This window comes from Lutra lutra, chromosome 11, assembly GCF_902655055.1.
Source record: "Lutra lutra chromosome 11, mLutLut1.2, whole genome shotgun sequence".
In the NCBI taxonomy this organism is placed as follows: domain Eukaryota; kingdom Metazoa; phylum Chordata; class Mammalia; order Carnivora; family Mustelidae; genus Lutra; species Lutra lutra.
Window position 1 is genome coordinate 76,629,897 of NC_062288.1, and position 23,839 is coordinate 76,653,735.

General features: G+C 37.5%; 2 protein-coding genes across 4 annotated transcripts in view; one reads left to right on the forward strand and one right to left on the reverse strand.

Annotated features, from left to right (window-relative positions):
• Positions 1 to 12: 12 nt before the first annotated feature.
• LSM8 (LSM8 homolog, U6 small nuclear RNA associated) lies at positions 13 to 7,313 on the forward strand. Its single transcript, XM_047695397.1, has 4 exons — positions 13 to 160; positions 1,338 to 1,378; positions 4,364 to 4,491; positions 6,575 to 7,313. The coding sequence occupies exons 1-4, from the start codon at positions 130 to 132 to the stop codon at positions 6,663 to 6,665; spliced, it is 291 nt and encodes a 96-aa protein (XP_047551353.1). The 5' UTR covers positions 13 to 129; the 3' UTR covers positions 6,666 to 7,313.
• The window catches only part of ANKRD7 (ankyrin repeat domain 7), a 42,742-nt gene continuing 19,006 nt past the window's right edge, over positions 104 to 23,839 (reverse strand). Inside the window, exons 7-8 of one of the 3 annotated variants that reach the window (XM_047695393.1) lie at positions 15,648 to 15,683; positions 104 to 401 (exon numbers count right to left, since the gene is read on the reverse strand). In XM_047695393.1, coding sequence (XP_047551349.1) covers positions 397 to 401; positions 15,648 to 15,683 — 41 coding nt within the window. In that variant the 3' untranslated portion in view covers positions 104 to 396. Of the gene's footprint in view, positions 402 to 7,850; positions 8,221 to 15,647; positions 15,684 to 23,839 lie in introns of those variants that run through there. The other 2 variants (XM_047695396.1, XM_047695392.1) reach the window with 2 other exon arrangements.

A 23,839-nucleotide genomic window follows, 5' to 3' on the forward strand; every position in this document is an offset into this window, starting at 1 on the left:
CTACGTTGTAACTCTCGCGATATTTGCTGCCGCCAGTCGGCGGGAGCCGCTGCGGGTTCCTGGCGGGCCTTTCTAGCTGCAATTGGCGCTGGTGTTCCTGTGTTGTTCAGAACTGCCGGGTAGAGCATCATGACGTCCGCCTTGGAAAACTACATCAACCGTATCCTCCGGCCGGCTGCCGCGGGCTACAGCCGGGGCCATGGCGAAGCCCGCGTCCGCACTGGAGAGGGCTGGTGCTGGAGAGACCGGGGGTCGGGGTCGGCGGGCGGTTGGGATGCCCGGCCACTGCGGGGCCTGGGCTGTGTGCGGATGAGGGGCTTCGGAACGAGGGACCCTCCAGTCCCGCTCCCGGGGCTGGAGCCCGCCGCTCCTGGGGGCCCAAAGCGCCTTTTAATTTTAACCTAAAACAAAACAATGTGATTATTCCGAACTTTTCCCTTTCTCTATAGAAATCAGCTCTCTGTTTCTCTGTACTACCGTAGGGCCTATACGTTCACGTTTGGGAATAAGATCAACAGTCGTCCTAGCGGCGAGGAGGGTCTTGCAATCCAAGAATTTGTTTTATTCATAGACTTTGCTTATTGTTCGAAGATACCAAAAACTTTAAAGATGGTGCACAAGTTGAACTTCTGCCCCTTTACCACTTGAAGTCTCAACTTCTTTGTTGATAGAATGAAAATAATGCTTGCTGTTGTAGTTGATACTCATGAAGAGCAAACAACTTGTAAAACCCCGTGTGGAGTCTTAATGTACCCTATAGAAGTATTAACCATTTTAAAATCTCAGGACAGAAACACTACATTGCTCTCATGTATAAATTTGGAACAAAAGTGAAATACTAGATGCTTAATTGTGCAAGCATATTGGCACCTTTGACATGGACTATAGCTTCTTTTTTGAATTCCAGAGGCCGGGTCCTGGAAGAAAGTGTCTCAGCACGCTTGAAAGCATTCAGTATTGATGAATTTGGCACTAATTTCAATTTTCTTTTTAGAGATAAAGGAACAGGTCTGGGAAAGTGGTAAATGTCTTGCTCTAAGCCCTCTGGGAAGTATTTCCCCAGTGAAAGTACCAGACATCTCCGCTGTTTTGAGACAGGGAAACAACTGATCACATAAAGGCATTTTCTTTTTCTATTTTTCCCTGTTTTAATTGTGTAGTTACTACAAATTTTGAGGAAGTTAGAAACTTAAAGATACGTTGTAAATGTAGTGCTGTGTTAAGTAGTTGTGTCTTAATTCTGTCACCTTTTTCCTAGTAATTCAAACCATTTCCTCAGGAGCTCCCAGGTTTTCATTTTCATTCCCTAAGAATGCTTTCCTTAATTCAGTTATCAGGAACTGTTGCAGTTATAACTTCTGATGGAAGAATGATTGTGGTAAGTAATAAGCATATTCATTCTCTCCTTGTAAGCTTATTGGTTGTAAATTTTTATGTAAAACTTCTGATCTCTAATGCCTAGGCCTCACAGTACACCTGCATTGCAGTTTTGTTATGATTCAGCTCTCTCTACTTGATAAATAGCTGCTGATCCATATTTTCTTCACTAATAAATGTTGGTGTAATTTACATAGAAAGCTTCTAGGAGCCAGGATGGATAATAGATTCTGTCCTCAGAGAGCTTCTAGTCTAGTCTTCAGACATCTGCTTCTATTTTATATTTATCTTCCTCTTCAGTTTTTATTTCCTTCCCCATTCAGTGCTCTGGCATTCACTACATGAATTACAGTTTTTTTGAAATTTTGTGTATGCCTCTTAGAAACTTCATGATAGATACTACATATGTAGAATAATGAACATTTAGGTCTTGTATGGTGTTAATATATATTCAGTATCTAAGGTTGTAGGACCTCTGTTTTCTGTAGGACAAATTGTGATGATTGACTCGTTTATTTCATCTCATTTGTCCTTGTATCACAGACCGCCCCCCTTTTAATTCTAGAAAATTCTTGGATTCTCTCCTTGATCTCTTCCTGACCTGAGGAATTTATTTCATGATTTTTGGCTACTTAATTATTTCTTCACTTATAACACATACATTGCTTGCTTTCAAAAACAATTTTAAAGCTGTTCAACTTTATTTCTGTGTGTAATTCATATATTTTAATCTCTTATTTTTCCATCTGTAGTTGTTTTTGTTTCTTTTGCTCTTTTTAATTTTTGTCATTTTTCTCAGTGGGTCCATAAATGGCTATTATCAGAGTGTTAGACTTAGCCATTTATTTAAATGTGTATCATGTACCAGGAACTTTACATGTATTATATCACTTAATCTTCAGTATAACTCTGTGAAGAATTATCTCTGAATTCGAGGTTAGGAACCAGGCTCAGAAAAAGTGAATCAGGGCGCCTGGGTGTCTAAGTGGGTTAAGCCTCTGCCTTCGGCTCAGGTCGTGATCTCAGGGTCCTGGGATCGAGTCCCGCATCGGGCTCTCTGCTCAGCAGGGAGCCTGCTCCCCTTTCTCTGTCTCTCTGCCTGCCTCTTTGTCTACTTGTGATCTCTCTCTGTCAAATAAAAAAAAAAAAAAAAAGTGAATCACTTTCCCAGAGTCACTTAGATAATAAGTGGCAGAACCAAACTGGGTTTTTTTTTTTTTTAAAGATTTTTTATTTATTTATTTGTCATAGAGAGAGAAGCGAGAGTGAGCACAGGCAGACAGAGTGGCAGGCAGAGGCAGAGGGAGAAGCAGGCTCTCCGCCAAGCAAGGAGCCCGATGCGGGACTCCATCCCAGGATGCTGGGATCATGACCTGAGCTGAAGGCAGCTGCTTAACCAACTGAGCCACCCAGGCGTCCCCAAACTGGGTTTTAAATTCCACTTGACTCCAAAGCTAAAGCTGTCGCCTTGCTTCCTTCTTAATCAAGAGAATAGTCTTTTCTTTTTAGGCACCTTAGTGTATTTTGTCAAATAAGCACAGTTTGAAATATTTTCATCCCATCTTAACACTTCAAGACCTCTATTACTATTAACAGATATTTGCAAATCGTTTTGTATTTTGTGAAAATCTCAAACTTAAAATTTTCCTATTTTTAACAGGATTGATAAAAAACTTTGAGAATTTAACTTTACATAGGAAAGAAAATTATTTCAAAAGAGCATTTTGACTACTGAAGTTCAGTATTTCTGTATTTTATTGACACAAGGCTCAGTTGATACAATAGTTACGAATAAAATGACGTCAAGAGGCTATGTCTGGGTATGTTAACAACTCTAATTAGTTTAGTGAATACCTTGTATTTTGTTTCTCTTCCAAATTTTAGGTTATCATTTTGTCATGATTGTACTCTGATTTTACATATTTTGATTTTCAAAACATGAAACAGTTTAATAATGAGCTTCAGAGAATTAACCAAAACTAATATGTTGATATTTCTTCAGAAACTTAAATAGCATCTGAGCTACTATGTTGTGCTAGACCCATATCTTCCTTTATTCAAAACCAAGACTCTTCCATAAAATTTTCTCCGAATATTTCCTTCAAGTTCTGGTTCTAATAATTACCATCATATTTCTATCTACCTTACTGGATTTTGGGAAGATTAAGTAAATACATGCAAGGCCCATAGAACACTGGCAGATAGTAAGTACTCATTAAGTGTTAGCTGTTACTACCAGCTGAAGTTGGTATATATTTATGGGGCTGATTTGAATCTCTGAAGAATGGTAAATTATATTTTTTATTCCTAATAGTATAATAGTAGTTCAGTGGTCTGGGCCTGAAGCTAGCCTTTTGTGGTTCAACTCCTAGCTCTACTACTTTCTTTCTACTCATGAAACCTTGAGAGATTACTTAACCTCTCTTTGCCTCAATTTTTCTTCTGTGAAGAGGGAGTAAGTAGTGTGTACCTCAAAGGATAAAAATTATTTGAGATAATGTGCAATGTGGTTAGCACAGGGCCTAGAACTAGGGTGTAGCGTGAAGTGACTCTTTACATTCCTGTGGCTATATATATGCTTTCCCTTTTTATATGTTTATATAGTTCCCCTTAAATTTCATTTGTTTTAGTCTTTGTCCAGTATTACCTCCTGGACTATGTGGGCTTTTACGCTACCTCCTTACACTGGTACATAGGTGTCCTTCATAACTGAACAACTCTTACATACTAGTCAGACTACGGTGATTTTTTTCCCCCCATCTTAAAAAACCAAGAGGTAAGTTTTGTTTCCCTGGATACTGTTGGTTATAAAGAAGTATTCTATTTTATAATGGACTTATATGTAAAAGAAGTACTTCTAAGATAATTAAAAATAAAAAATAAGTACTCTGTTGGTATACCTGGCAACTAAAATTTCTGTGTCTTTGAATTTACATATTCAGGTAAACCACAATATTTGTCTTTTTTCTCTTGATGTTTCTTACAGGGAACACTGAAAGGGTTTGACCAGACCATTAATTTGATTTTGGATGAAAGCCATGAACGAGTGTTCAGCTCTTCACAGGGAGTAGAACAAGTGGTGCTGGGGTTATACATTGTAAGAGGTGACAATGTGTAAGTAAAATATCTCCATTTTTAAAGGCAGGTTAATACACTACAGATTTTTAAACTGCTTGCTATCTGGAAAGAGGTTTTTATCTAAGATTGGTCCATATTTCTGATAGTTAAGGGGCCTAGATAGGGTCCAGAAAGGGCCCTCCCTTACACTGAATACTTCACTAGAGAGGCTTTTTAAAAATGTTCTTCCAAAATACCCCTAGTTTTTATTTTTTTTAAAGATTTTATTTTTATTTATTTGACAGAGATCACAAGTAGGCAGAGAGACAGGCAGAGAGAGAATGGGAAAAGCGGGCTCCCCACTGAGCAGAGCCTGATGCGGTGCTCGATCCCAGAACCCTGAGATCATGACCTGAGCCAAAAGCAGAGGCTTAACTCACTGAGCCACCCAGGCACCCCCAAATACCCCTAATTTTAGAGTAACATAAATACATTTCTAGAGTCTAAGCTAGGGTTTGAAGATGACTTCAGAATCTCTTGTGTGAACAATTTAAATAATTCATGTTTTATAAGCATAAGTGAGCTGTAAAAAAAAAAAACGAGAGAAAGGCAAAGCATTTAGTGGGGACCAGTTCCCCTGACCAGAATAATAGTGATTACTTATATTGGGGTTTTCCCTATAATTGATTTTAAGAAACTTTCTCCTACTTTGATTTAAAAAAATTAAAAGCAAACTTTTTTGGACTTAAAAAAGTTTTAAACCTTGTTATAGATTCAGTGGTATGCTGGAGTGGCTCAGGGAAGCAGATTGTTACATTTTCAGGAATTTTGCAAGCTGGTGATTGATATCTTGGTGGTGGTAGCTTGAAATTGACCACAGTGGCGTATTTGCACTATGGATATGAGTAAACAGTGAGAGCTGCCTCCCCCTTTTCCTTTGGAGAGCCCTTTTTAAAAACACTGTACCTATTCTCTTCTGTCCTCCCTAAGGATTTTAAATGATAGTAAATTTTTAAGGTGGAATTGAGATATTTTGATTTGTTTTATATTAGAAAACATAATATATTTTCCCAGAGTGGGTACTTCTCATTTATTAGAGAGCTGGAGGCTTTCTATAGTTTAAAGCACACTTGGGAAAATTCTGTATTACAAGTATTCGCCTATAGAATTTACTCTTATTAAAGCCAAACTAATTTAAACAACCAGTTTCTTATGGAATAATGTTTTATACATGTTCAGTGGTGAGGCTATAACAGTTTAGGTATCCAGCTGGAGAGCCATGGCTTGGTACCTAGCATGGTATTAATGAAGTTAATGTTATAGATGTTATGGTAGAATTAAATCAAGGAAAGACTTGCTGGCTTTAACATTAGCCAGTCACATCAAAAAATTATTTGCTATGACATCTGAGTACCCGTTGCTACTGTTCTCTTTATATGTGAAGAACTGTACTTTTTGGTCTTGGATTTAAATTGAATGAACTGTGAAATCCTGAAAAGGAAACTAGTGGATGTTGTGTTTGTGTGTGAGTGTATATAGATTTAGTTCATTGAAGTTACTCCAGTAGAGACAAATAGACACTTTTATTTGCTTATTTAGTAGTGATTCTGAGATCATCTGCAGCACAGTCCCTGGATTGAGTTGTTGAGTTGAAGTCATAGGATTGGAATTTGTGGGGGTTTGTACCATACCTATCTGATATGTGTCTTTTTCCTTTAAAGACTCATGATCCAGGGGCACCTGGGTGGCTCAGTTGGTTAAGCGACTGCCTTCGGCTCAGGTCATGATCCCGGAGTCCTGGGATCGAGTCCCACATCAGGCTCCCAGCTCCATGGGGAGTCTGCTTCTCTCTCTGTCTCCTCTCATGCTCTCTCACTCTGTCTCTCTCGAATAAATAAAAAAATAAAAAGACTCATGATCCAGTCACACTGTATGCAGTTTGTCTTTTAATACTGGTTTCTGTAGTAATGTTGCCTTCAGATTATTTCTTGAAGTAACTTGTGACTTAAATGTACAATTCACTACTTCATGGAGACTATATTTGCTTTTCACCTTAAGTAGTTTTTATCGTGTCCTTTCAGTTTTATTTCGAAATGAGATTGTTTTAACTGATTTTTTTTCTTTCCTTAAATAACTACAGTGCAGTCATTGGAGAAATTGATGAAGAGACAGATTCTGCACTTGACTTGGGGAATATTCGAGCAGAACCTCTAAACTCTGTGGCACACTGAGGAAGAATTACATACATTGGACAACTGTAAATCTTTGTATAGAAGCTGATTATTCTGAGGATGATGTATGGAATTTTTATGAATGTGTAATTGTGGACTTTTGACACCATATTGATTAACTGTAATATGATATGTAAATTAAAATATTTCTACATTTCCTTGAAAAACATTTTTTTCCCCTAAATCATGTATAGTAGCTTGGTTTTATTTTTCTCTTAAATAGTACTAAAATCTAATGTTTACTTTGAGAACAGATATTTCATATTTTAATACAGAAAACTAGTTAAAAAGAGAAATTTGTATCCTATGTAAATCAAGCATACAAATACCATCAGTAGTGCAGGATACATGTGTTTCCCTATTTTTAAGAAAGTCACAGACAGGTAAGTCTTCTAACCTGAATCATCCCCATTTACCACACTACTCTGGTGGTTGGTTGCTCTCTAGCACCTTAGAAGTGTAGGTAAAAATGTGTTTGGTTCAGAAAAGGAAAAATGCTAACAAAGTTGCATATTATCTGAAAGAAATGGATTCCATCGTCTTGAAAGCCATCTTGGCTTTTAATCTTAAAAATTGGGGAATTTTAGCATTAAAGGAGTTTTTTGTTGTTTATAAATGTGAGTAAATAAACTTGACATTTATATTGAGGTAGTGCTTGCTCTTATTGTCAACAACTTCCCCTGACTCCTTGGTTCCATAAACCTGTTTTCAAGAGAAGTAAACATGGTATCTCAGAGCAACAGTCAGTAGAACTGGTTGATTATTTCAGTGAATCAATTAAGTCGATAATGTCCCTCATCTACAAGTGGGCTTTTTTCTAAAACCCCCTGTAGAGCTATGTTCACTTTTTAAAGAATCCATAGGAACAATGGTACAAATAGTGTTGAGATCCAGAGTATTCCAGAGAAATTCTCATCAACCACTGAGGGCCAAAGTGTGCAACTTTGTGGTGAATAGAAACTAGAATAATACTTATATTCTTATAATTCAAGCAAAATTTAAAGAGTTTTCTTTTTTTAAAATGAAAATGTTTGGCAATAGGGGTTGGCAAGCTTTTTTTGTAAATATGCAGATAGCAAATATTTTAAGCTTTGAGGGCCATATGGTCTCTGTCACAGCTACTCAACTCTCTTGTAGTATGCAAACAGCCATAGATAATACATAAATGAATAGTTATGGCTGTGTTCCAAATAAACTTCATTTACAATAACAGGTGGCAGGCAGGATTTGGCCTGTAGGCCATGTTTGCTGACCCTTGGCTTAAAAAAATAATACAATCTCAATAAGAAAAGATGAGGGCTAATTTGTATAAAATCTGAAAAAGGCTTCTGGAATAGATCCTTTCAGAGTTTAGAGGTAGATTTTGTTCATACTTTTTTAATACTTAAAACTCTACTAATTAGATATGGTAGTTTTTTGGTTCACAACATTTTCCAGAGGAAAATATCTTTATAGAAATAAGACTTGTAAGAAGAGAACTGCTGAGATAGTTTTCTTCACTGGCCGCCAGGCACCGTCACCCAGCATAACTTGCTTGATGTTCTGTTGTTGAGGTCTGCCTCGGGGTTAGAAAAAGTTTAGTTAGTACCAAATATCATAAATATTTGGCTTTTGTAGTATAAGGTTTTATAATCAATAATAAAATGAAAATAATGCAGTGAGTAAAGCAAATAGGCAATTTAATGGGCTATAAACCAAATGTTCTATATAAGTAAATAATGGCATTATTTATTTATTTATTTTTTTTTTAAGATTTTATTTATTTATTTGACAGAGAGAGATATCAAGTAGACAGAGAGGCAGGCAGAGAGAGAGAGAGAGAGAGGGAAGCAGACTCCCTGCCGAGCAGAGAGCCCGATGCGGGACTCGATCCCAGGACCCTGAGATCATGACCTGAGCCAAAGGCAGCGGCTTAACCCACTGAGCCACCCAGGCGCCCCAATAATGGCATTTTAAATGGGTAAACTATTTTCAAAAATCAAATAAGGAATACAGATCATTCATTTGCTAAGTGAAATGTATTAGAACAGTGCAAATGAAGTCCAAATCAGATACTTTGCCTACATACTTGGCATAACATAAATCACACATAAACCAATAGACAAACCATAGTTTCCCCCCGCCCCCCCGCTCCGCAATCCCTCACAGTAATGCATTTCTAACATGATGTCGCCTTCTGAAATCTTACAATGATGCAGTTATCTGACTGGTGTCAAAAGTCATTCCCCAGATATGAACTGGATGTTGGTAATGGTAGGGAAAATGAATGAAAACACACCAAATGGTCTATGCAGTTAGCTATTCTGAGTGCACAGGGAGGCTTTCTGTGCTTGTAACCAATTCAAATTGGATTTCTTTTTGCATGAGCATTGTAAAAGAACCATGCTCTGAGTGGAGACTTGATTAATATGCAGTGTCAAGTTTTTTGTGTTCTTTAATGAGAGTTTTATTCTGTAATCACTTTTCTTATTTATAAAAAGCCTCAAATCAATTTTAACCTATAATTACCTCTGTGCTCTGTGATTCAGGCACTATCTAAGCCCAGCTTAATAATGAATCAAAGAAATAAATCTTTCCTAGAAAGATATTTTCACTAAACTTTTTTGTAAAGGGCAATTAACTGCAGAAAGGACTTAATTTGTTTCTTTTTAACTGAAAACATACTACCTAAAGTAATGTTTAAAGCATTCTTTTAGGCTAAAGCACTTTGCTAAGTCAAATGGGCTTTATGTTGACAGTTTTGGCATAAATATTACAAATCTTGATGCCAGAAGAATAAGAGATAAACTTTATTAATATTTCCTTTATTTAAACATCCTGCTTAATGCCTTTATAAAACATTTGGATTTTTTTTTTTTTTAATATTTATTTATTTGACAGAGAGACACAGCGAGAGAGGGAACACAAGCAGGGGGAGTGAGAGAGGGAGAAGCAGGCTTCCCACCAAGCCGGGAGCCTGATGCGGGGCTCGATCCCAGAACCCTGGGATCATGACCTGAGCTGAAGGCAGACGCTTAACGACTGAGCCACCCAGGTGCCCCAAAACATTTGGAATTTTTAACCTATCCTGAGATATGATAAAAAGTTTTAAGTAGTATTCAATATAAATATAGGCTATCTTTGTCAACACGTTTCTCAGACAATGTAACAAAGGATTCACCATGTCAATGAGAAGGTAAACCATGCCTTCACAAGGGCAGGTGAACCTACTTGGGTGGTAGACAGAATTATAAAGTGAACCTTAACTGTCAATATTTAGTATATTACGAGCCTTCACCTTCAATATTTAGTAGGTAGCATGTACTGAGCACATATCTTGCACCAGGCATGATGTTCAATGCTTAAAACAGTGACCATTTTACATAATGGGAAATTGAGGCTCATCAGGGTTAAGAGCCTTACGAGGGCTCTAGTTTGACCAGGTCTTCGTATTTTTATAAACTACTTATCAGTAGAAAGTATATTGTCAAATTTCCTGCTGTCAAATATCTATTAGAAACCTGAGGGCTCAGTCATTAGGCATCTGTCTACCTTCGGCTCAGGTCATGATCCTGGGGTCCTGGCATTGAGCCTCGAATCTGGCTCCCTGTTCAGCAGGAAGCCCGCGTCTCCCTCTCCCACTCCCCCTGCTTGTGTTCCCTCTTTCACTGTCTCTCTCTGTCAAATGAATAAATAAAATCTTAAAAAAAAAAAAAAACCAACCTGGAAGGAAGAAATATTAGATGATCTAAGGGAGTTCACAGAGCTTTTGTTGTGGGCCATTTTCATAATTACCTGAGCTGCTTTAAATATTCCGGGACCCTACTCTCGCTGATATGGCTCAGTAGATGTGGAATGGGGCAAAAAGGAATACTCAATAAACAGCTAAGTAAGAAAAGTAGTAGAATTATTAAAAGACCTGTCATATGCTTGGATGAGTCCTAGTTATGCTTCAGAATCCTTACCTTTGAAGACATGGATAACAATATGTATTTTTGGTGTTGTAACAAATGAAATTAGGCTCCATTTAAAAAATTTGGTATGATTTATGGGATTTAACAGTAAACAGTTTATTCTAGGTATTCAAAGGCCAAAGTCGAAAAGTTGCAGATGCGGGTCTTGCCACTTTGGTTTTTCATAGTGCCTCTGGCTACCAAATCTCTCCCTAAGAGACTGGAGTATTTCAACTTTGAGGATTTAAGATTAAATGGAAGGTATGTGTAAGAAGTTTACATTATTTGGGGCACCTGGGTGGCTCTGTGGGTTAAGACTCTGCCTTTGGCTCAGGTCATGGTCTTAGGGTCCTGGGATCGAGCCCCACATCAGGCTCTCTGCTCAGCAGGGAGCTTGCTTCCCCTCCCCTCTCTCTGTCTGCCTCCCTGCCTACTTGTGATCTCTCTCTCTCTCTCTCTCTCTGTCAAGTAAATAAATAAAATCTTAAAAAAAAAGTTTTCATTATTTAACAGATATACAGTATGATTACATTTGTCTTATGGCAATTATATACTCTTGTGGGGTTCAAAAATGAAAACTCAGGTTTTTCACATATAAAACAGGATCACTCCATTCTGGACTTGCATAGTTCCATATCACATTTATAAACTTACTTTCACTCACTTTAGTATTCTTTCTTTCTTTTTTTTTTTTTTTTTACTAATTTGGAGCTTTTTTTTCTAACTTGGGCTGTTACTCTGGTTTTTTTTTGTTTTTTTGTTTTTAAGATTTTATTTATTTATTTGACAGAGCACAAGTAGGCAGAGTCGTGGGCAGAGGGAGAGGGTGAAGCACTCTCCCCGCTGAGCAGGGAGCCCGATGCGGGGCTTGATTCCAGGACCCTAGGGATCATGACCTGAACAGAAGGCAGACGCTTAACCGACTGAGCCACCCAAGTGCCTGGTATTCTGTTTTGTTTGTTTGTTTGTTTGTTTGTTTGTTTTAGATTTTATTTATTTATTTGAGAGAGAATGAGTGAGAGAGAGCATGAGAGAGGAGAAGGTCAGAGGGAGAAGCAGACTCCCCAAGGAGCTGGGAGCCCAATGCGGGACTCCATCCCAGAAGCCCAGGATCATGACCTGAGCTGACGGCAGTTGTTCAACCAACTAAGCCACCCAGGCGCCCCTGGTATTCTGTTTTTAAGTCATTGGCAATTTTGGTAAAAAATGTCTTTACATGGAAGACTGAAAAAAACAATGTTGATAAGGCAGAGCTCTCTCCACCCAGGTTGATAATGATCCATTAAACAGCATAGTGTTCCCATTCAACTAGCTACAAATTTGTTTAATTACAAGATATTTAGTCCTTTTTCTCCATCTTATTTACAGAGATTACGTGAAATTTGGTCAAATGCTTTGCTGTGATGTTTATTCCTCTTTTAGGAAGGAAACTGTGACATGGGCGTAGCTGGTCTTAGTGAATCAATGCTGCCTCCTAGTGATCACTGCTTCCTTTTCTATGTTTCTACAAACAAAAAAAGTGTATTTTAGAATATTGTCTGTGACATTTGTAAAGCCTTTAAGGCATACTAGGTATCATGCTTGCAACTCTACCAGGGAATGATACTAATGATACTAATGATACTAACAAGTTTTGTCCTTTGTAGCTTGTATCCGTCCTCAGCACCTCAACCAAATCATCTCGACTCAAAGGTTTACTATCCAAGGTTATGAGTGAGTTTGTCAAATTCCTTAAGTATTGTAGGATGTACCTTATAGGGCTTGGATTCATTTAAAGGACTAGAAACTGTGTTTTTAAAGTGGGTCTAATTTGCATTAATCATTTCCCAACTTTTTTCTGTTTTAAGATTGGAGAGACTATATAGGTTGTGTAACACTAAGGATAAACGCAAGAGAGAACTTTTACCAGTAGTTTTCTCTCATTAGTTAACAGAATACCATTTGCTGCCCACTGGCATTATTTGGTGAATGGAGGAGTTGAGAACTATTCTGCAAGACACTGTTCAGATCTTAGGTGTAACGTTATATTTTTTAAACATCCACTTTCTGTATTGATTTTTTGTTATAACCTTTTACTTTCATCTTTTTTTGTATGTTTCTTTTTTTTTTTTTAAGATTTTTATTTATTTATTTGACAGAGAGAAATCACAAGTAGGCAGAGAGGCAGGCAGAGAGAGAGGAGGAAGCAGGCTCCCTGCTGAGCAGAAAGCCCGATGTGGGGCTTGAACCCAGGACCTGGGATCATGACCTGAGCCGAAGGCAGCGGCTTAACCCACTGAGCCACCCAGGCGCCCCTGTATGTTTCTTTTTTAAACATCATTTTATCTCATAGATGTATTATTTGCCAGAAGTGGCACAGGTCAAGTATTGCTAAAACTAGCATCCAAATCCCATGCTATTATTTCTACCCCAGTGTTTATTCAACTATATGATAAAGCCTTTCTCCTCACTAGGGTAATTTTCAATTATACTGTAAACCTTTGGTTTGTTTTCTTTTCCCTATATACTGGCCTTACAAATACCAAATAATGCAGATGGTACTGAATTGTTATTATATTTGAAATATGTTAAAAGGAAAAGAATTCAGGAGCTTGGAGATAGGGGTGGAACACATCTCTGGGGGATACATCACTTAGGTCATGTATGAAAAATTGTGTATGTGTGTGTGTGTGTGTGTGTGTGTGTTTTGGGGGCAAGCAGGAAAATGATGTCTGAAAATATGCACAATATATCTTATGTTTCACTTAATTTGACTTATATCAGGAAAATCACAATTCTAATTGTACTCTGTAAAGAATAAATTCATAAACTGGTAAGTTGCCAGAAAGCACTGCAATATGGCTTATATGACATTTTAAAAATAATTTTCAAGAAGTCAAAATGATAGCTAAATTTTTTTAGATTTTATTTTAAAAGTTGAAATTTTATTTTAAAAAGTGTTTAGATCTTTCAGCCTGACTTGAGTAAACTTTACTGTAGTTATGTAGAAAAGGACCAGAGATCCTAAAGATAAGTAGGAGGTAAAGTTTTGAGGAATTTTAAAATTAAGAGTCAAGTGAGGCCAGTGTAGCATGGCAGTGAAGGGAATCAAACTTAGCTTGTAGTTTTAGCAAATTAATCTCCCATGTCTTGGGTGCCCCAATAAAAATGGGACAACCCTCCTTGAGTTGTTATGAAGATTAAGATAATAAACACTTAGAACACTGCCTGGAACAAAGTAATGTTTCAATGTTGATAATAGCTAACCTATATCCCAATATGGAATGAAGGACTGTAAGTTATCTATTTTTACCTAGGCAGAGTACTCAAGAGTAAGAGCATTCCTTGGTAAAGCTTTTTGATGGAATAATACTAGTAAAATTCTGTACAGACCTGTAAGTTTATTGGAAATGAGTATCTTTCCCTTGTGCAAAAGGTGATGTGAAGTTTTGAGCACCACTTTTTTTAAATGCCAGAGGTAGAAAAAGTACAGAGAAAAACAAAGTCAGTGGTTAGAAGTCATATAAAGATTAGATTTCTTTAATGTGAAAAGATAAATGGCAAATGGGAATATGTAAAAGTCTGAAATTGAGAAGAATAAGAACTTGCATATTTTATTTTGTATATTAAAACTGAAGTATCCTATAAAGACTGGAAGGATAGTTTAGGGCAAATAAAATTCTACATTAAAGAATGAATAATAAATGTAAACAATTTATCACTAACAGTTCATTTCCTGAGAATTTACTATATGAGACCCTTCACTGAGAGATGGCATGACCAGTAAAGTGATATTTGAAGGCAATATATAAATGTGCCCAACGGATGGCAGTTTGCAAATGCTTCTTTGGGCAGAGATGTGGGGGAGCTGGAGGAGAATTCAAGGAAACTGACAGATTTGTGCTGGGTCTTTATGGATAGTAAGGCTTTGCATAAATGGTTGAGAAACCTTTCCACATTGGTAGACACAAAGGCAAGAACGAGCAAGATGTGTAATAATTCCTTGAGTAATAGACTGATTTATCTCTGCAGTAAAGGCTCAAATCCAGCACACTCCAAAAAAAGGACTGGGGCTTGACCTTCTATCTTCTGGGGAGATAACCTTTGAACTCTTGGAATATCCTTTCTAATAAAGAGAGCTTTGTGTGCCTCAAGTCCCGGGCCATGTTTGTTTCAGTTGAACTTGTGGAGGTTGGAGACTAGTGAAAGTTAGTTATGTGGGAACTACTTATTTATTTATCTATATCTAGAAAGAGTATTCACAGAGGCCTGATAAAAAACCCCAAACACTAAGTCTTGAGTGAGCTTCTCTTGTTAGCAAGAGTTGGCATGTGTCATCAAATATTATACCTGGGAAAATTAGGTGCTATCTGTGTAACTCTCCTGGGAGAGGACTATTGGAAACTTACACCCGGCATTTCTGGGATTGCACCCTAAGTATCTTTTTCCTTTGCTGGTTTTAATCTGAGAAAAGAGAAGGCAATCAAATAATTTACAGTCTTGAGACCACCACTAACAGATTTGCCCTCAAACCCTTGATGGTGAAAACAAAGTACTGATTACTATTTTAACTATCAAACATGTTAGAACAAACTCTAGGCCTTTGCCTGTGTTTGTTTTGATTTAGGTTTTTTTTTTTTTTTTCCTTTTTTTTTTTCCCCCCCCTCAGAAAAAGCAAACACAGTTAAATCTGACTTCTTGAAGATCGAGGATCCAGGATCTTGACTGGAACCTGTCTCTGGATACTGTGGATACAAAGCTACCTTGGAGGGGGTGGGGTGGGGGGTGGTTGGTCTGAAAGCCTGGCCAACTTGGAGTTAAATTATGGTTCAGCACATAGTGACTGTGGGATCTTATGCCAATTTAATCAAGTTCTCTAAATCACAATTTTATAATTAATAAAAAGAAGAAATTGACACCATAGTAACTTTGCCGAGCTATTATGATTTTTATACAGAGAACACATGTTAAGCACATACTGTCTTATCTAGTCCACAGTAAAACACTGAATAAATCTTAGTTCCATTTCTCTTCATTCCCTTATTTAAGAGGTAATCTGTAAAAATCCTACCTGCTAATGGGTCTTCTTCAGAACTCTCATCCATAACTAAAAAGTAAAAATGAATTTAAATCAGCAATAGGAAAATATTTAATAATATTATGAGTACAATACTCTTCAATGCTTTGCCACAAACTATCCCTTTGGAACACAACTGGAGAATATTCCAGATTATTAATTACACTCTTGGTGGGCAACTGATACATTAAAATTTTCCCCACCATCACAAATCATTATATGCAAGGGAGAATGTGATTTATCAAAATTTGATACAAGTTAATTATAGTTATCATAGTCCTAACCCAATAAAATCAACAGAAATGGCATCATGAACAGAACTGTTATTACAACTGGAGAACAACAAATTTAAATAGCACGATTTTTCTAGACCTCATCCATTAGGGGCAGTAAAGAGATAGCATACTTAGCTAATTCTTAGTTCAAGGAGGGAATATAGTTAACCAACTGTTCAGTTTAGCATGAAGAACCCATCATAAGGTCTAGAGGCACTATACCTTGCCATATTAGAAACCAGGTAAGAGACAATGATCCTTGCAAAAGATTTCCAGTGGCCAGGGGAGAGGAGTACAGAAGAGACAAGTGTATTTACTTTCTATTCTCAGAGAGACAGCAGTAAACTTATTTAGTCCTAGCAATTTTATGTACCCTGTGGATAGAATCCTGCAAACATGGCTATTCTTTCCTGAAAAAATAAATGAAAAGGTCCCACGCTAAGAACTTACCTGCTCTGAACTACTTGGAGGTTCTACTCAGTGAGTTTAAGATCAACCATTTAGGGGTATGGGGATGGCTCAGTCAATTTACGTGTCTGACTTCATCTCAGTTCAGGTCTCAATCTCATTGCAGCAGTTTTGTTTTTGTGACATATTTTTGCACTTAAAAAATATTTTATTTATTTATTTGACAGAGACAGCAAGAGAGGGAACACAAGCAGGGGGAGTGGGAGAGGGAGAAGCAGGCTTCCCTCTGAGGAGGGAGCCAGATGCAAGGCTCAATGTCAGGACCGCAGGATCATGACCTAAGCCGAAGGCAGATGTCTAATGACTGAACCACCCAGGCGCCCCTATTTTTGCACTTCTATTAAAACTTCGAGTTAAATCCAAAGATGGGATGTTTATATATTTATTCTACAAAGACAAATCTGGCTGATGGTAATAAAATGTCTTGTTCTAACAAAATTAGAAAATGTTATGCACTAAATATTTATATCCCCCCCAAATTGATATGCTGAGACCCTAATTCCAATGTAATGGTATTTGGAGGTAGGGCCTTTAGGAGGTAATCAAATCACAGAAACCCTCATGGATGGGATTAGTGCCCCATAAAAGGCCAAAGATTGTTAGCTAACCAGCTCTTTCAGCCATCCAAGGACACAGAAAGTAAATGAAGAAGGCCCCATGAACCAGACCATGCTAGCACCCTAATCTCAGACTTACAGCCTCCAGAATTATGGGAAATAAATGTTTCCTGTTTAAGCCACCTAATCTATAGTAATCTGTTATAGCCTGAAAGGATTAAGACAGTAAATTTTGACAATTAGCCAACAATTGGGAGAAAAATATTTTGTTCTAATGGGAACAACTCATTCTTTTCAACTTAACAAAAGAGAAAGGCTAATAGAGAGATTGATAATGTATCAATGTATAAAAGAGCTTGTGATTCTCAATAATGAATTGCTTTTCTAACTTCTATACTGATCTGCAAAAGTAAATTAAAAATATAACTTGAGATTTTTTACTAAAGTTCATATTGCTTTGTGTTTGTTTACAATTCCATGTTAAATAGACAGGTGCTTTTATTATAAATAAATTTCTATCATTTATGACAAGAAACAATTTGTTATAAAAATTAACCCATTTTATAACAAATCCACTTTGTTTATAATTACATAAAAGCAAATAATACTTAATGGTTTTCTAATTTATACAGAGGCACCCTATGGATTTAGTAACTTAGTAAACTTCTGAAACTAAATAAATTACTCTTTAGACATTATTTCAGAATCTCCCAATGAACATCTTAAATAATCATAAATTGTGGAATTTTAAGAAAAACAACGAAATTTAAATATTGATTTTTTAAATAGCTTTATTTATTTTTTATTATGAAAAGCTTCCATAATCCTACTTTCTATGTCTTTGGCAGAATCAATAAGAGAAAATTCACTATCAGAAGTTTTAACTGATATAAATTTAACTATATTTGAAATAAAGAATATTTAGATTTCCATTATTTACATGTGATTACATTTCAATGTGATTATTATTTAATAATCACATGGTGATTATTATATAGGAGAAAATGTAATAAATAACATTACTATTTTAATACTTAGATGATGTACCAAGCACATTACACAATACTCATATTTCTGATAATAGAACAGACAGAAGCTAACTCAATTATATAAAATTGTATAAAATTGTATGTAACTTCTATACACTTCAAACTTCGGAGCAACACTAACTTTATACTAGCATTTAAGTGAAAAATTATCAGAGTGGTCCTGAGTTGAGAGCAGTACAACTCATTAAATTAACCAGAGGTCACATGATAAGATCCTGAAGTCCTAAAGATTAGTTCTCCCAGTTTAGACACGTGGCTACTTTTTATCTGTCAAGTACTTTCTCTTCAGCTCCTGTAAGATGTGTCTCTTGTCTGAACTTCCTAAGTCCCAAGTAGTTTTGTGGGGACTTAATGACATAACATATAGAAATATTTTGTGAGACAGTGCACAGAATGTGCTAACTTTATTACTGTCCTATTCTGGATACTTCAATAAAACCCACTGTCTGGGGTTTTATATAGGTGCTAAGGTCCCCAAATTCTGCAGTTTTCACAAAATGTTTTAAATCCTAATATTACTCATTAGGTGGTTTATTGTTTGTGTTTTGTAATTTTACAACTTGCAATCAGTTACTATGTCACTTGTAACTAAAGTTACATATCCTATAAATCATCAGGTAACAAATTTGTGGTTGCATATAAGAAACTTTAGGGTCTCTGTTAACAGCGGCCAATCATGCTATTGGAAGATAGCTAATAGATCAAGTCAAGACTGAGGTGGTAAACTATTCCCATTCTATCCACTCACTTTCCAAACCAGAAGATCTTCATGAATAATGCTCAATCTCCATGTTGATCCCCAATTGTTTTGGAGGATGGAAACTACTTTTTATACTTAGATTGTGATACATGGATGGATTTGAATGAACCTTCCCCAAGAGACTTAGGTCCTTTAGAATTGAGAGGATCCTGTTGAACCTTGAAAATTATGACAGCCTCTCATAAAACTGAGGCACGGACAGAAGTCACACGGGAGGTGGTTTTCATTACTATATCATACTTAGGACTTGAGTAGTGGGAATCTAAGGTAAGTAGTCCCCCACTGCTCTAGAGGAGGATGACAGGAATTTTCATAGTCTGACACTGGCAGCTACAAAGGACTTAGGTCTTGAGAGACCATCTAGGAGCAAAAAAAAAAAAAAAAGAAAGAAAAGAAAAGAAAAGAAAAGAAAAAAGAAAAGAGAGAGAGAGAGACTGATAACCTTTTTGGAATACTATTTGAATCTAATTGCTTTAGATGGCCCCTATTACTAATCCTTGGATTTCCACCCTAAGTGTCCCACTTGCCGCAGCCCTGATTTCTTAGCAAGAACAACAAAGGTCTCAAAAGGGAATCGAGCATGAAGATCTGGGTGATGACCTGGGCTCCACATAAAGTTCTGACTGAAATGAGGGAATGCTTTGGAAACAATACCTGAGAACTTCAGTGTGCGCTAACAGAGCTGTGCTCTAGTCCAGCTATGGCTCACTACCAGAGATCTAAGCCAGCACTTACGAATAATTCAGCTTTTCCCTACTAATTTGAATTTTCATAATGATCAAATACTGCTTCTCATTGATTTTTGGATGTGTTTCTAAAATTTCTGTTCTAGCCCAGTCATTTGTCCATCTATTCTGCTGTCAGTAAAACAATAATTAGTAGAAATTTATAAATGTCTTTTTTCAAACCTTTTCTTAATATCATCATAAAAGTATACCAGAATAGCATCACAAATAATTCTAATTTTTAAAATCTTGATATTTTGATTTGGTTTATAGGAAACTGCTAAAATAATAAAAGTTTACATATTTTAGATAAATGAATCTTTTTGTTTAAGAACATGGAACACCTTTCCACTCCAAGGTTTTTCTTACTTAGTAAAGCATATAGTTTACACCTACCTACCTACCTACCTAAAGGATGTTGATTAAAACAACAAAGAGGGGAGGAGTCAAGATGGCGGAGAAGTAGCAGGCTGAGACTACTTCAGGTAGCGGGAGATCAGCTAAATAGCTTATCTAAAGATTGCAAACACCTACAAATCCAACGGGAGATCGAAGAGAAGAAGAACAGCAACTCTAGAAACAGAAAATCAACCACTTTCTGCAAGGTAGGACTGGCGGAGAAGTGAATCCAAAGCGATGGGAAGATAGACCGCGGGGGGAGGGGCTGGCTCCCGGCGAGCGGCAGAGCAACGGAGCACAAAATCAGGACTTTTAAAAGTCTGTTCCGCTGAGGGACATCGCTCCAGAGGCTTAACCGGGGTGAAGCCCACGCGGGGTCAGCGTGACCTCAGGTGCCGCAGGGTCACAGAAGGATCGGGGGTGTCTGAGTGTCGCAGAGCTCACAGGTATTAGAACGGGGAAGCCGGCTACAGAGAGTCGAGGAGTGACTCTCAGCTCGGGGTTACCTTGAACCGGCGCAGGCTCGGTCAGCTCGGAGCGCAGCCGGAGGCCAGGGTGGTGGGAGTCATTGGGCGCTGTTCTCTGGGGGCGCACTGAGGAGTGGGGCCCCGGGATCTCGGCTCCTCCGGGCCAGAGACTGGGAGGCCGCCATCTTCATTCCCGCCCTCCGGAACTCTACTTTAAGCGCTCAGGGAACAAAAGCTCCCGAAAGCAAACCCGAGTGGATTACTCAGCCCGGCCTGGGTAAGGGCGGTGCAACTCCGCCTGGGGCAAAAACGCTTGAGAATCACTACAACAGGCCCCTCCCCCAGAAGATCAGCAAGAAACCCAGCCAGAACCAAGTTCACCTACCAAGGAGTGTAGTTTCAATACCAAGGAGAGCGGCGGAATTCCAGAGGAGGAGAAAGCAAAGCATGGAACTCATGGCTTTCTCCCCATGATTCTTTAGCCTTGCAGTTAATTTAATTTTTTTTTCTTTTCTTTTTCAATTTTTTTTTCTTCTTCTGCTAAATTTTTTTAACTTTTACCCTTTTCTTTTTTAACATTTTTAACTAGTTTATCTAATATATATATATTTTTCTCCTTTTTATACTTTTTCTTTATTGGTTTTCTTTTTTTAATTTTTTTTTCTTTCTTTCTGAACCTCTTTTTATCCCCTTTCTCCCCCCGCATGATTTGGGATCTCTTCTGATTTGGCTAAAGCATATTTTCCTGGGGTTGTTGCCACCCTTTTAGTATTTTACTTGCTCCTTCACATACTCTTAGCTGGACAAAATGACAAGGCGGAAAAATTCACCACAAAAAAAAGAACAAGAGGCAGTACCAAAGGCTAGGGACCTAATCAATACAGACATTGGTAATATGTCAGATCCAGAGTTCAGAATGACGATTCTCAAGGTTCTAGCCGGGCTCAAAAAAGGCATGGAAGATATTAGAGAAACCCTCTCGGGAGATATAAAAGCCCTTTCTGGAGAAATAAAAGAACTAAAATCTAACCAAGTTGAAATCAAAAAAGCTATTAATGAGGTGCAAACAAAAATGGAGGCTCTGATGGCAGGATAAATGAGGCAGAAGAAAGAATTAGCGATATAGAAGACCAAATGACAGAGAATAAAGAAGCTGAGCAAAAGAGGGACAAACAGCTACTGGACCACGAGGGGAGAATTCGAGAGATAAGTGACACCATAAGACGAAACAACATTAGAATAATTGGGATTCCAGAAGAAGAGGAAACAGAGAGGGGAGCAGAAGGTATATTGGAGAGAATTATTGGAGAGAATTTCCCCAATATGGCAAAGGGAACAAGCATCAAAATCCAGGAGGTTCAGAGAACCCCCCTCAAGATCAATAAGAATAGGTCCACACCCCGTCACCTCATAGTAAAATTGACAAGTCTTAGTGACAAAGAGAAGATCCTGAAAGCAGCCCGGGAAAAGAAGTCTGTAACGTACAATGGTAAAAATATTAGATTGGCAGCAGACTTATCCACAGAGACCTGGCAGGCCAGAAAGGGCTGGCATGATATATTCAGAGTACTACACGAGAAAAACATGCAGCCAAGAATACTATATCCAGCTAGGCTATCATTGAAAATAGAAGGAGAGATTAAAAGCTTCCAGGACAAACAAAAACTGAAAGAATTTGCAAATACCAAACCAGCTCTACAGGAAATATTGAAAGGGGTCCTCTAAGTAAAGAGAGACCCTAAAAGAAGTAGATCAGAAAGAAACAGAGACAATATACAATAACAGTCACCTTACAGGCAATACAATGGCACTAAATTCATATCTCTCAATAGTTACCCTGAATGTTAACGGGCTAAATGCCCCAATCAAAAGACACAGCGTGTCAGAATGGATAAAAAAACAAAACCCATCTATATGTTGCCTACAAAAAACTCATCTTAAACCTGAAGACACCTCCAGATTTAAAGTGAGGGGGTGGAAAAGAATTTACTATGCTAATGGACATCAGAAGAAAGCAGGAGTGGCAATCCTTATATCAGATCAATTAGATTTTAAGCCAAAGACTACAATAAGAGATGAGGAAGGACACTATATCATACTCAAAGGAACTATCCAACAACAAGATCTAACAATTTTAAATATCTATGCCCCTAACGTGGGAGCAGCCAACAATATAAACCAATTAATAACAAAATCAAAGAAACATATCGACAATAATACAATAATAGTAGGGGACTTTAACACTCCCCTCACTGAAATGGACAGATCATCCAAGCAAAAGATCAACAAGGAAATAAAGGCCTTAAATGACACACTGGACCAGATGGACATCACAGATATATTCAGAACTTTTCATCCCAAAGCAACAGAATACACATTCTTCTCTAGTGCACATGGAACATTCTCCAGAATAGATCACATTCTTGGTCCTAAATCAGGTCTCAACCATTATCAAAAGATTGGAATCATTCCCTGCATATTTTCAGACCACAACGCTCTGAAGCTAGAACTCAATCACAAGAGGAAATTTGGAAAGAACCCAAATACATGGAGACTAAACAGCATCCTTCTAAAGAATGAATGGGTCAACCAGGAAATTAAAGAAGAATTGAAAAAATTCATGGAAACAAATGATAATGAAAACACAACGGTTCAAAATCTGTGGGACACAACAAAGGCAGTCCTGAGAGGAAAATATATAGCGGTACAAGCCTTTCTCAAGAAACAAGAAAGGTCTCAGGTACACAACCTAACCCTACACCTAAAGGAGCTGGAGAAAGAACAAGAAAGAAACCCTAAACCCAGCAGGAGAAGAGAAATCATAAAGATCAGAGCAGAAATCAATGAAATAGAAACCAAAAAAACAATAGAACAAATCAATGAAACTAGGACCTGGTTCTTTGAAAGAATTAATAAGATTGATAAACCCCTGGCCAGACTTATCAAAAAAAAAATAGAGAGGACCCAAATAAATAAAATCATGAATGAAAGAGGAGAGATCACAACGAACACCAAAGAAATACAGACAATTATAAGAACATACTATGAGCAACTCTATGCCAACAAATTTGACAATCTGGAAGAAATGGATGCATTCCTAGAGACATATAAACTACCACAACTGAACCAGGAAGAAATAGAAAGCCTCAACAGACCCAAACCAGTAAGGAGATTGAAACAGTCATCAAAAATCTCCAAAGAAACAAAAGCCCAGAGCCAGACGGCTTCCCGGGGGAATTCTACCAAACATTTAAAGAAGAACTAATTCCTATTCTCCTGAAACTGTTCCAAAAAATAGAAATGGAAGGAAAACTTCCAAACTCATTTTATGAGGCCAGCATCACCTTGATCCCAAAACCAGACAAGGATCCCATCAAAAAAGAGAACTACAGACCAATATCCTTGATGAACACAGATGCAAAAATTCTCCCCAAAATACTAGCCAATAGGATTCAACAGTACATTAAAAGGATTATTCACCACGAC